At 38.3% G+C, this 13,129-nt stretch overlaps 1 protein-coding gene across 1 annotated transcript; it reads left to right on the forward strand.

Moving 5' to 3' along the window:
- Positions 1–3,490: 3,490 nt before the first annotated feature.
- LOC122067718 (probable cellulose synthase A catalytic subunit 1 [UDP-forming]) lies at positions 3,491–12,662 on the forward strand. Its single transcript, XM_042631560.1, has 14 exons — positions 3,491–3,825; positions 4,787–4,982; positions 5,150–5,322; positions 6,972–7,092; positions 7,200–7,386; positions 7,558–7,824; positions 8,047–8,392; positions 9,156–9,293; positions 9,376–9,501; positions 9,858–10,070; positions 10,176–10,443; positions 10,689–10,885; positions 10,979–11,329; positions 11,749–12,662. Exons 1-14 carry the CDS (start codon positions 3,745–3,747, stop codon positions 12,334–12,336), a joined length of 3,252 nt encoding a protein of 1,083 aa, XP_042487494.1. The 5' UTR covers positions 3,491–3,744; the 3' UTR covers positions 12,337–12,662.
- The last annotated feature ends 467 nt before the right edge of the window (positions 12,663–13,129 follow it).

Consider the following 13,129-nt stretch of genomic DNA (forward strand, 5'->3'; position numbering starts at 1 on the left):
ACATGCAAGCATGAACTAGACCTAAGTATGGAGTAATGCAATTCATGAAGAAACTTGCCTTAACAGTGATATAACTTATGATTAGCATACTTGAACTACGAAAATTAATAACTCACTAGGCATGGGCAATAATCATATTTCTACCTATGATGATCACTTAGCTAAATGATAGATATACCAAATTAAAATAAAATAATTCAAGGTTTTAAGGGTTACTTGATTAATCAAGAGCTTTGCTGGATGCCTTGCACAACTCAGAACAAGCAAGTTCCAAATTGGGGGAGAACACCTTCATGTACACTTAGGATAAGTCTCGTATAGCACTCTTTCTAGCACTCCAAACCTATAGCCAAAGGCTTTAGGCCGTGGTAGAGCTTTTATTTTACATCTTGAGATTTTCCTTGAGCTTTGAGATGAGGAAAAACAATGATGCTTTAGACCATGAGGCTTCAAGATGATTTATATATTAGAGTAAATATCACTCACCTCCCCTATAAGAAAAAGATTCTATTCAACGACCCCAACCGTTAGAAATTGTTGTTAAGTCAGCTGATTTTTTTTCATAATGCCCAAACTACGCCCTGATTGTGAAATGCCCAAGGTACCCTTAATGAAAACCCCATTCTTCTTCTCAACAATTCAGCCCTCTTCCTCTTAGTCGTTGAAGCTCTGCAACTTTTTTCGTTTGTTGATGCTTGAATTAATGGTTCAGGTAGTACTTTCTGTGAAGGTTACACAGTTGGGTTGATTACGGTTTTCATAGTTTGAAGGACATCAAGTGTTGATCATCCTTATATCCCTGTTTTCGCTTCCTCGAGATCACTTGTTGGATCAATTTCTTTTTTATTCAGAGATCGACTTCAATAATTCATTTAACTATTTAGGGGTTTCGAGTAGTTGATTTAAAAGCTATCTAGTTTCCTGTTCCTGGAAATGGGCAAGGATTATGGAATTTCAGGGTTGACTATTATTTTCTTCATCAAAAAAAAAAAAAAAATCTTTTGTTCTAGCTTCTGAGTATTGGTTTATTGGATTGTCTAGGGTTTCCTTGTGGATATGGAGCAAGAAATTCAGAAGATGGAAGTCGAGAAAACCGGCTGCCAACCTCCAAGTGCTATTGTCCCTTGCGCTAATCACTATGTTTTTACGGAACCGCTGCCACTAACAATCTCAGGTGATGTATCAAGGACGACATGGAAGAAGAAGTTGAGGCAGGGGTTGCCGGTAGATAAGAAGGTGGGCGAACAATTTTTCGTCAACCCCTTCTGCGGTTTATGGGAAATATTGTTGAAGCTAGATACCGTGGCATCAATGAAAGGGTTGCCAGAGGCTGCTAACTCTGGTTTAGCGGAGGAAGAAGGGACGGGGAGGTGAATTTCAAGAGGGCTGAGAAGAGACAGAGAAGAAGAGGCTGAATCATTGAGGAGAAGAATGGGAATTTCATTAAGGGTATTTTAGGCATTTTACAATTAGGGGGTAGTTTGGGCATTACGAAAAAATATCAGCTAACTTAACAACGATTTCTAATGGTTGGGGTTGTTAGATAGAATCTTTTTCTTATAGGGGAGGCGAGTGATATTTACTTCCACTATTTTTGGTAGCATTTTACCAAAAAAAAAAAAAAAAAAAGAGCCAATAAGAGTTTTTATGTAGCATGTGGCAACTACCTATATGAATTGTATGGTAAAATTGGTGGTAATTTGGAAATCTATGGACCTTATTGAAACACCAAGTTAGCACCTTTAGGTAATGGAAAATTACGCTAACCTCTCCTAAGGTATATCTCAATATTAAGACCATCTCTCTTTGTTTAAAAAATTACAACTGTCATTTACCCGAAAAAAAAAAAATGTTCCCTCTTTTCTAACGGTGTTAAATCTGAAAAACAAATAGCCTTTGCACTAAAACAAAAATAACCCTACCCCATTTACCTATATTACCATTGAGAATGATTTGAACCTAACGAAACCCTAGACTTCTTCATTTCTTCATCTTTGCGACTTGCACTTGAGGATCTGCAACTCTTTGGTCACTTGAAAAGTTGTATATTTTCAATCACCTGAGGACCTGCAACTCTTCAATCACGAAGTGAAAAATATTTATGAGCCAAAAAGTGAGAACATGTCTCAGCTAGAAGTTGAAACAGTAAAGATGGATGGACATATCCATATATGAAGCATAGAAGGGCTCCCCACCAAAAGGGGGGGGGGGAGGACATGTAAGGAGCACAACAAGTACTGAAAATACAAACTGATTGTCGCCCTTAAAAAGTGAGAAATAGAGGCCCAGAGTAGACTCTAAGGGGGGGGGGACTCTCCAATGCTTAAGCTAGATCCGTGCAACAGTAGTGATGAAAAACGAGTAAGAGAAGAGCAATAAACTGCAAGATCATGAAGTGAAATTCCTGGTACCCTACCTCCCTTATCTATTGAATAGGATGAGGTGGAGTCCTACTCGAATTAGGGAGTCCTTTTACCATTGGGGAAGCAAGTCAGTTTCTTCTGTTGGGCGGCAATATAAAGTTGGAGTCTCATTCAGAAAAGGTAATCTCCCTAGCTTGGTAGTTGAACGTCATTTTCCTTACAACGACAGAGAGTCTGAATTCTGGTATACTTTTGATAGCAGAGAGTCCAAATCTATCCTGGAGTTTAAGCTCCAATGTCGCTCTATTTGGGAAGACTTGGCTTTGATTTGGTCATTTTTGGATTGATCTTCTGATATGTGTCGTTTGCTCGTTGGTGAGTTATTTTTATGTACATCAACAAGAAATGAAGAAGTCCAAGGTTTTATTTGGTGCAAAAATTGATATAAACCATTCGAATTTAGAAGTGAGAACGGAAAATGGCAGAGAAGGTTCATCACTTACATTCTTAGGGGATTCATTGATCCTCGACCATCGTTGGTTGTCATCGGAGTGATGATGGTCACCAGATGAAGCCTTTCTTTGTCGGTTGTCACCAAAGTGTAGGATTGCAGCAAAGGTAAGGTTGCAAGTGAAATATTCTTCGATTAGGGAAGAAGAAAAGGGGTTTTTTGGGTTGTAAATATAGAATAGATACTACACTACATTAAAAGACTATTTCTGTCTTTAAAAAAAATTGTGCCAACTGACATCACTATTTTACAATCTTTGACTAACAGAATGGGTCCAAATGTAATTAATTTTCAAAGTGGGGGAAATTAGCATAATATTTTAAACAAAGGGATGGTCTTAATATTGAAGTATACATCAGGGAGGTAATCGTAATTTTTCCTTTAGGTAGTGACCATTGAAGAGACCTTGTATGAACTAAAACCTTAACACCAAAAGTACCAAAAGAAAGAAGCTGAACAAGTTTGAATGTAGAAGCTATCCCTGGCTGAGCTAAAACTATGCTGAGCCGATCTTTTGCCGCCAAGGGCTGGGACCCATGTTACTGGTTCAGCCGGTAGTTGCCTCTATTTCAATGGAGAGAAAAAATATATTAACCAAAACAAGGCAAGAGAAAGATATAACAAGGAGAGAGCTAGAGGAAGGGAGTAGGAAGGGAGTGCATATCAGATGGGCAACGAAGCAGATAAGAGAGTCCATTGCCTTCTGCTCATCTTGTGAGAAATTCGAGCTAAAAGATTCGTTACTAGTAGCTGGAGCGTCCTTTCTGATCTTTAGTACACGTAACTGATGAAACCCAAAAATTGAGGGGGGACTAGAAAGAAAATTCACATTTTTCCGATTCTCTCTCTGTCTCTCTCTATTTGGAATCCATGGAAGCAAATGCAGGAATGGTTGCTGGTTCGCACAAACGGAACGAGTTCGTGATGATTCGGCACGAAGGAGAAGTTGGGGTGTGTCTTCTCAACCCATTTGATCTTCTTTCGATTCCAAAATCAATTTTTTTTTTCAAGTTCCATTTTAGTTTCCCTGGTGATGTTAGGATCTGCTCGTTGACCAAGTTTACTGGGCATTGAGATCAAATCCTGGGTTTGTTTTCTCTTCTCATGGAACTGGGCAATGGGTATATTGATTGGATTTATTGATTCACCAGATTACGTGCCCAAAACATGGTTTTGGGATTCCAGCGTCTTGTTGACAGTAGATAGTCTTTGTGTGCATTTCGTGTGATTCATTGCATTTTTTTTTTTCTTTCTCTTCCTTTTGTTCTGATGATCGGCTCTTGGGAAGCTCACTGTTCTTCTGTTTACTTCCAATCCCTTGTTACATAGTTATACCGTTCTGAGATTTTTATTATTCTTTTTCTTCTGCTCTAATTACTGCCTCTTAGTTCTTACGTGTAGTATTACTGGGGACGGCATAAATTTTTTTTTTTTTTTTTTTTTTGTCTGGCATGATTGACCGGTAATTAGATCTATCTTGGGGAGAGACTTTCAACTTGGATCTAGTATGTACAGTGTTATGACTAAATCTAGTTGCTCTAAGTTTTTAAAGCTTCACTCTTAGCATTGGGACCTATGCATTAACTACTTGTTGTCTTCATGATCGGAAGTTTCTTTCTCTTTTATGCTGGAGTTCTTCATGCTTGATCCTCTGTAATTGGCCTTGTCGAATATTCTAGCGAGATGGGTTCTTTCAATTTCAAAGAAATTTTCTCGTTGGACATGAAGAACAGCGATGTGTATATCTGTTTTTAAATGAAGTTGCTCACAATTTGATGGTGTTTTTTGGTTCTCCTATTCATGTTTACGAGGGATTGCGGTTGAATTGGATATTTGTCTTTGGTAATAATTTCCGTGTATTAATTATTCCTCTTGTTTAACACTCATCGGTATCTCTTTGTGGTTGATGCAGTCCAAGCCCCTGAAGAAATTGAATGGGCAAGTGTGTCAGATCTGTGGAGATACTGTTGGGCTTTCTTCTAACGGTGATGTGTTTGTTGCTTGCAATGAATGTGGTTTCCCTGTGTGTCGGCCTTGTTATGAGTACGAACGGAAAGATGGGAACCAGTCTTGTCCTCAGTGCAAGACTAGGTACAAGAGGCACAAAGGTTAGTTCCATTGCTCCATACCCATTTGCTGTGCCTCTGGTTTATTATAAATTATGATTCTTTTACAACTATGAAATGGCTAAAATTTCATTGATATTTTCAGCAACTCAGTATTGGGTTTGGAGTTGTTATTCTGGTACTAAGTTTTTGTGTGACGCAAATTTCAGGGAGTCCTCGAGTAGAGGGAGATGACGAAGAGGATGATGTTGACGATCTGGAAAATGAGTTCAATTACACCCATGGAAAGCATCAGTGGGAGCAGGGAGATGATGTTGATTATTCTTCATCCTCTAGACATGAATCCCAACATCCGATTCCACTTCTTACTAATGGACAGCCAGTAAGTTAAAGTAAAAGCTTACTTATCCTACAAATACACACATGCGAACACCCAACCTGCATCAAAATTAAGAAAAAAAAATGAAAAGAAAAGAAAAGAAAAGGAATTAAAATGTTTGGTTATCATAACTACCAAATTCTGGGTCAAGAAAATCGGGGTGGGGGTTATATTTGGGTATAATTTAGTATGATAATGCAAAGCATGATTAATGTGAAATATATAAAATGTTAATGCAATTTTTTTTTTAATGTGAATTAATGATTTTTTTAATATAAATATATGTTCAACAACAATAACAACTGATCTTTATCCCAACTAAATTGGGTTAGCTACATGGATCATTTTTCTCCAATCAGCTTTATTTAGAGCATGCTCGTTACTAGTCCTATGCTATGCATATCTTTCCTCATCACTTCTCCTAGAGTCATTTTAGGCCTATTACCTCGGGCTCTTTAGCTCTTTTGATCTGAATCAATTCCACCCTCCGTACTGGTGCACTCAAAGGCCTCCATTGCACATGTCCATGCCACCTCAAACAAATTTCTCTTAACTTACCATGTATTGGGGCTACTCCTAGATTAGCTCTAATTTATTATTCCTTATTTTATCTTTTCTGTTACACAAAAAATACGGAACAGATGGAATAACACGGAAAAATTCTGCAAAAGTTCATGGATAGTATGGCGAAGGCATGAAACCTTTTTCAGTATCTTTGTAAAGTTCGCAGAATGACAATTTGCATCCACTTTTTCTTTCTGTGCCTGTAATCTGTTTGATTCTCTACTTTACTGATTGTATATAAGATTTATTTATTTATTTATTTATTTATATTTGTTTTCTAATTTGGTCAGATTTGCTTCTCATTGTTTCTCTTTTCTATTATTCCCCTCTGCCTTCTGTTGTATATCTTCATGTCTTCGCCCTTCTGTTTGAGGCACCAGATTCTTCCCAGTTTTTTTGTTTCTAAGTTGGTTCCAGTCACAAGGATGGGTCTTTGTGGGGCCATGTGGTTACAGCCCACCAATTCAAGAAATTGCTGTTCAGATCACACTAAGTGTACATTCTTTGGTAGTGAGATTAATTTGTTGATTCGATAAACTGGTGAGAGTTCTTTTATGATCTGATTCTGAGCTTGAGATCTGAACCCGGCCAAAGCAGTGACTCAGCCAGGCTTTGATCCACATAGAGCTTTGAACATTAGTGACCTACCAACTGCAATGGACATCTAGAACTTTGTTTCATTTTGAGGATTATAAAAAGAGAGAAGCTACAGCAACTGACATCTAAATTATTTGTTTCATTTAAGGCATATGAAAGGACAAAAGCTACAAACAAATTCAGTTCTGCCTAGTTCGTGAAGTCCTTATTGTTTCTGTTGTAGTGAGGAAACTTTTTAATTACTTCAGCTTGTCAAGCCTTATTGATGCCTATGCTGCCCTCTCCCCTCAATTTTTTTTTTGATAAAATGATGCTAGCTTATGGTAAGAACAATATCCTTATTATGTAATGAGCATCCATTTTTGTCAAAGTTTGAAAAAAAAAAAAAAAAAAAATCCAGATTGGATTCCTGTGGTGCATGTTGGATTTATGAAACTGAATGAATTACACAATTGCATTTTTTTTTCTTAACTATGTATAAACCTTTCCAGATCTCTGGAGAAATGCCAAATGCTACACCTGACAGCGAATCTGTACGTACTACATCAGGTCCTCTGGGTTCTGGTGAGAAGCGTGGCCACTCACTCTCTTATGTTGATCCAAGTCAACCAGGTATAATGAACTTGTATCTGCTTATTTGGAAATTGTTTAAACAAATTTCTCATTGATTCCGTCAGTTTCATAGGTGCATCTTTTGATTGTGTTCTAAATGACAACAGTTCCAGTGAGGATTGTTGATCCTTCAAAGGACTTGAATTCTTATGGGCTTGGGAATGTTGACTGGAAGGAAAGGGTGGAAGGTTGGAAAGTCAAACAGGAAAAGAATATGATGCAAATGACCAACAGATACACTGAGGGAAAGGGAGATATGGAAGGAACTGGCTCAAATGGGGAAGAACTGCAAATGTGAGCACTGGCTTATTGAATATTTAGAATTTCTTTAGCTTGTTTATTTGGTGATGTGCTCTTATTAGTGTTTGGTGATTGACTGAGCAGTGAGTTAAAGAATCTTTGTTTTATACCAGGACATTATTCAAATGTTTAGTGAAAATTAATACGTTCGTGCTTCCATTGCAGGGCTGATGATGCTCGTCAACCTTTGAATCGTATTGTGCCTATTTCTTCTTCTCACCTCACCCCTTATCGAATTGTGATCATACTACGACTTATTATTTTGGGATTCTTCTTGCAATACCGTGTGACAAATCCTGTTACTGATGCTTATGCATTATGGCTAATATCAGTTATCTGTGAGATCTGGTTTGCCTTGTCTTGGCTTCTGGACCAGTTTCCGAAATGGTATCCTATCAATCGTGAAACATATCTTGACAGGCTTGCTCTCAGGTTAGTTTAGCTGTGTGTGCTTTTCTCTTTTCATTGGTGATCTAAAACATATTGGAACTTCTATAAGAATGGAAGAATTGATTAAATGCTGGAGAAATACTTCATTTTATGGATTGTTTCCTCCTTTTCTGGTTGGACTAGAACTGTCCTACTTTTATTCGTTTTTCCATATTTTGTAAATTCTGAATTATAATTTTGTTAATCTATGGTTTGGATTTTCAGATTTGACCGGGAAGGAGAACCATCACAGCTTGTTCCCATAGATATCTTTGTTAGTACAGTGGACCCTCTCAAAGAGCCGCCTCTTGTAACTGCTAATACTGTGTTGTCCATACTTGCTGTGGATTACCCAGTTGACAAGGTCTCATGCTATGTATCTGATGATGGATCAGCCATGTTAACTTTTGAAGCTCTGTCTGAGACTGCAGAATTTGCAAGGAAGTGGGTGCCCTTCTGTAAGAAGCACAACATTGAGCCTCGGGCCCCTGAGTTCTATTTTTCTCAGAAGATAGATTACTTGAAGGATAAGATACAACCATCTTTTGTGAAAGAGCGCAGAGCAATGAAGGTGAGGGAGAGCTGTTGCATTAGTTGTTGAGTTGTAGCCTAGGCAATAATGCACTCCTTGATGTTCAAGGCACCTGGTTGCTTTGACCCACGGAAGAAAAATGATAAACTATTTAACATATTAGCAATCATCAATAATGATATAACTATGATATATATATATATATATATATATAAATACAATGCTAAGTCAATCACTACAAAATACCATCTGGCATTGTAATATATAGCAATTCCCTTGATGCCCAGGCATCATGGAAGCAGGTCAGTGCCTTGGTACCATTACTATCATTGGATGAATTTATGCATATAACTTGATTGCAGTTAAGTACATGGGAATTATGAGGGATCTTTGGCCCATCAGTCTCAACTCTCAATGGATCTTGCCTCTTGTTGAGCCACTGAATAATGTTATTCCAATTGGTCATTGCATTTGATTGGACATCCCAAAAATTACTCCTACTTAGGAATCATAACCTTCAGGTGTGGAGTAAACTTGGATGGTGTAGGTTATCACAAACCTCAGGATTGGGTGATTAGAACTTGTCTGACTTTTGGTGCATGGTTCATCCAGGAAGCATATAACTTACCAACCTGAATCATGATGTCACTTGTGCTGGATATGCTAGATAGTTATCATGGTAAAATACTGGACCAGTCCATATGTAGAGTATCAGAACTTGCTTATGTGTGGAAGATGGAATTAGTACAATCTGTTTTTATGGATTTTGCAACCTCTAAGATGAAAGTCACTTCGTTTATAGCGGGAATACGAAGAATTCAAGGTGCGAATCAATGCTTTAGTTGCCAAAGCTCAGAAAATGCCTGAAGAAGGTTGGACGATGCAGGATGGCACTCCTTGGCCAGGAAATAATCCTAGGGATCACCCTGGCATGATCCAGGTATTATTTTCCTTCCAAAGTATGTTTTGACATCATCATTATCCTGTTTGTTCTCTTATTCTCATGTTTTGTGGAGGCACAGGTGTTCTTAGGCCATAGTGGAGGGCTTGACACTGATGGAAATGAATTGCCTCGCCTCGTTTATGTTTCCCGTGAAAAAAGACCAGGGTTCCAACATCACAAAAAAGCTGGTGCCATGAATGCTTTGGTATGTATTCTCTGGAGATGTCAATTTTTAATGTGTCATGTTTTTTTCTATATATGTCTTAAGGAGTAATCGATGCTTAGTGGTCATCTAGCTGAGTCAAGCTGGGGATGAGTAGCACTTGAATGTGTCCAAATATATTGCCAATAGAATTAGTTTGATTGCTCACTTGCACTTCACATATCATAAAAGTTTGTGCAAAGTCAGATTTGATCATTGCTTGGTTGTTGAATGATACTGGATTATCCATTCGCCAATTACCAATTTGGCAGCTAGAAAATGGAGCACCACCTAGAAGTTGCACACTACTAATTTCCTTTGTTCCAAGGTCATGACATGGGTTTATCTTGTATTTCCAGATCAGAGTATCAGCTGTCCTGACTAATGGTGCCTACCTTCTGAATGTTGATTGTGATCATTACTTCAATAACAGCAAAGCTCTTCGTGAAGCTATGTGTTTCTTCATGGATCCTGCCCTGGGGAGGAAAACTTGTTATGTTCAGTTCCCACAGAGATTTGATGGGATTGATTTGCACGATCGATATGCCAACCGCAACATTGTCTTCTTTGACGTATGGTCTCGTGTTCTATATCAAAAAAAAAAAGTTTTGAGTACCTTTTATATGTACATTTGTCATGGGTGAAGAAATTTATTCTTATCGCTGTTTTATTTGCAGATCAACTTGAAGGGTTTTGATGGTATCCAGGGTCCGGTATATGTTGGAACAGGGTGCTGTTTCAACAGGCAAGCTCTATATGGGTATGATCCTGTCTTAACAGAGGAAGATTTGGAACCCAACATCATAGTGAAGAGTTGCTGTGGTTCAAGAAAGAAGGGCAGAAATGGGAGCAGCAAAAAATACAATGATAAGAAGCATGCAATGAAACGAACTGAGTCTCAAATTCCTATTTTCAACATGGAAGACATTGAAGAGGGTATAGAAGGTGCGTTGTTAGACAAGTTCATGATGAATCCTTCCTCTTTTTTTTTAGAGTGGATGGTTACTGCTGATCCCATCCATGTAAGGTGGTGTCCTGTTTTGATGCTAGGGCATGCACACAATCTTGACCTATCTATATATCCAATTATCCATCTATTTATCTATTGAGTCTTAGATTTATTAATTCAAATTTGTAATTGTCTATCCACCTGATCTGATGTGCCTATCACATCTGTCGATGTTCTTCAGGTTATGATGATGAGAAGTCACTTCTTATGTCTCAAAAGAGCTTAGAGAAGCGATTTGGTCAGTCCCCTGTTTTTATTGCAGCCACCTTCATGGAACAGGGAGGCATTCCACCATCGACCAATCCTGCAACATTGCTAAAAGAAGCAATCCATGTCATTAGCTGTGGTTATGAGGACAAGTCTCAATGGGGCAAAGAGGTGAGCTTAAGTCCAAGCGCATCTGGCTTCTTTAGTTTAACAGGATTTGTGTCTTGAGCATGACTGGACAAAGTTTCTTTCTTCTTTTATCAGATTGGGTGGATCTATGGTTCTGTGACTGAGGATATCTTAACTGGTTTGAAGATGCATGCTCGAGGATGGATATCAATTTATTGCATGCCTCACCGCCCAGCATTTAAGGGGTCTGCACCCATTAATCTTTCTGATCGTCTGAATCAGGTTCTTAGATGGGCATTGGGGTCCATTGAAATTCTGCTGAGCAGGCATTGCCCTATATGGTATGGTTACAGTGGAAGACTGAAGCTATTGGAGAGACTGGCATACATAAATACCATCGTTTACCCACTCACCTCCATTCCATTGCTTGCCTATTGTATACTTCCTGCAGTTTGCCTTCTTACAAATAAATTCATCATCCCAAATGTAAGCAACAATTCTTCTTAGACCATTTATGCTTGTGTTATTATAGTTTCTTCATTTCTGCTCAGCTGCGGTGAGTGTTATAGTGGCATTGTGCTATGTATACATGCATACTTACCAATGGCTTTATGGTATTATGGGGGTATTTATTTATCCCCAAACTTATTCCCATCAACATATTAAATGCATCTCTCTCATGGATCATTGATGCATGTCACTTGACATCTTCTGAAACCTTAGAGGTTTGGAAATGAAATATCACAAGATTTTCCTTATATGCGTACATGTTATATTAGGTCTAACATGCACATTTGACAGTGCTTTTGCTTAACCGTGCAAAATTTACATATGTTTTTCTTTTACTAGTATATGTCTCTGGAACAACTATGAAATTTTATTTGACCTATTGTAACTACTCACAGATAAGTAACCTCGCGGGCATGTGGTTCATCCTGCTCTTCATTTCCATTTTTTCAACTGGAATTCTGGAGCTTAGATGGAGTGGAGTTGGGATTGAAGACTGGTGGAGAAATGAACAGTTCTGGGTCATTGGTGGTACATCTGCCCATCTCTTTGCTGTCTTCCAGGGGCTGTTGAAGGTGCTTGGTGGGATTGATACCAATTTCACAGTCACATCAAAGGCATCTGATGAAGATGGGGATTTTGCAGAGCTGTATGTGTTCAAATGGACCTCACTTCTGATACCGCCAACGACTGTCATAATTGTGAACTTAGTGGGCATTGTGGCAGGTGTCTCCTATGCCGTAAACAGTGGGTACCAGTCATGGGGCCCTCTCTTTGGGAAGCTTTTCTTTGCCATATGGGTCATCCTCCATCTGTATCCTTTCCTGAAGGGTTTGTTGGGTCGCCAGAATCGTACCCCAACTATTGTCATCGTCTGGTCCATCCTCCTTGCTTCCATCTTCTCCTTGCTATGGGTGCGTATTGATCCCTTCACCTCGACCACTAAAACTAACACCGTAGCTGCTCAATGTGGCATCGATTGCTAAATTCTTGGAAGATCATTTTGTTGTTGGTAGCTCAGAGAACCTCCCTTTTTGCTCACTTTTATGTAAATAACAAGGTACCAGATAAAAGCATGTGAGAGTACAAAAGTAATTTTGCATTCTTTAGCTACCTCTATAGCTATTCTGAAAGGGAAAAAGAGCGGGTTTGGGGGGTGACAGCATCAGATGATTATTTTTGTTGTGCAGTAATTTATCATTGTTATCTTCCAAACACATAAAGAAACCATTCATTGGCTGGCTGTGTTTTCTCTGTTAAGAAATTAAGAGCTATTCCTCAAATTGTTCAATGCAAGTTGTTCTTATGGAGACTTCCTTGTGTTTTCAATTTTCAAACATTAGCTGTAAACTCATTCAGGTGAAATATTCAAACTTTGGGGTTGTAGATCTAATTTGAGTTCTCCAATTAAGCCTCTTGTGTTCATCACCATTTACTCTTTTTAAAGGGAAGCATGGCACCTTTACTAGGTGTACTTTATAACTGTAATCTTCTTTTATTAGTACATTTTCTTATTCCAAAAATGTATTTGGGTCACTGTTAAGTAGGATTATTTATGTTTTGGATGAGAATAGTGAAAACGTTTTTTATTTATCTGCAATGGCTAATGTTTTGTTTGGTATATTGGATCTCTTGACCTGCTTTTATAGAAAGTAGCTAGTTTTGACCCTATCATCTCAGATAATTTAGACTTACTTGGGCAGTAAACACATTGGTGCTTTGTTAAAGTGTGGAGACATGTTGAGTAGGGTTTGGAGAGACACTTGAGAGGATAAAAGG

Source organism: Macadamia integrifolia, chromosome 2 (assembly GCF_013358625.1).
Source record: "Macadamia integrifolia cultivar HAES 741 chromosome 2, SCU_Mint_v3, whole genome shotgun sequence".
Taxonomy (NCBI): domain Eukaryota; kingdom Viridiplantae; phylum Streptophyta; class Magnoliopsida; order Proteales; family Proteaceae; genus Macadamia; species Macadamia integrifolia.

Coding starts and splice junctions, on each gene's coding strand:
- LOC122067718 (XM_042631560.1), top strand. CDS start 3,745: ATGGAAGCAAATGCAGGAATGGTTGCTGGTTCGCACAAACGGAACGAG. Junction 3,826..4,786: donor GGCACGAAGGAGAAGTTGGG/GTGTGTCTTCTC, acceptor TGGTTGATGCAG/TCCAAGCCCCTGAAGAAATT. Junction 10,444..10,688: donor CATTGAAGAGGGTATAGAAG/GTGCGTTGTTAG, acceptor GATGTTCTTCAG/GTTATGATGATGAGAAGTCA.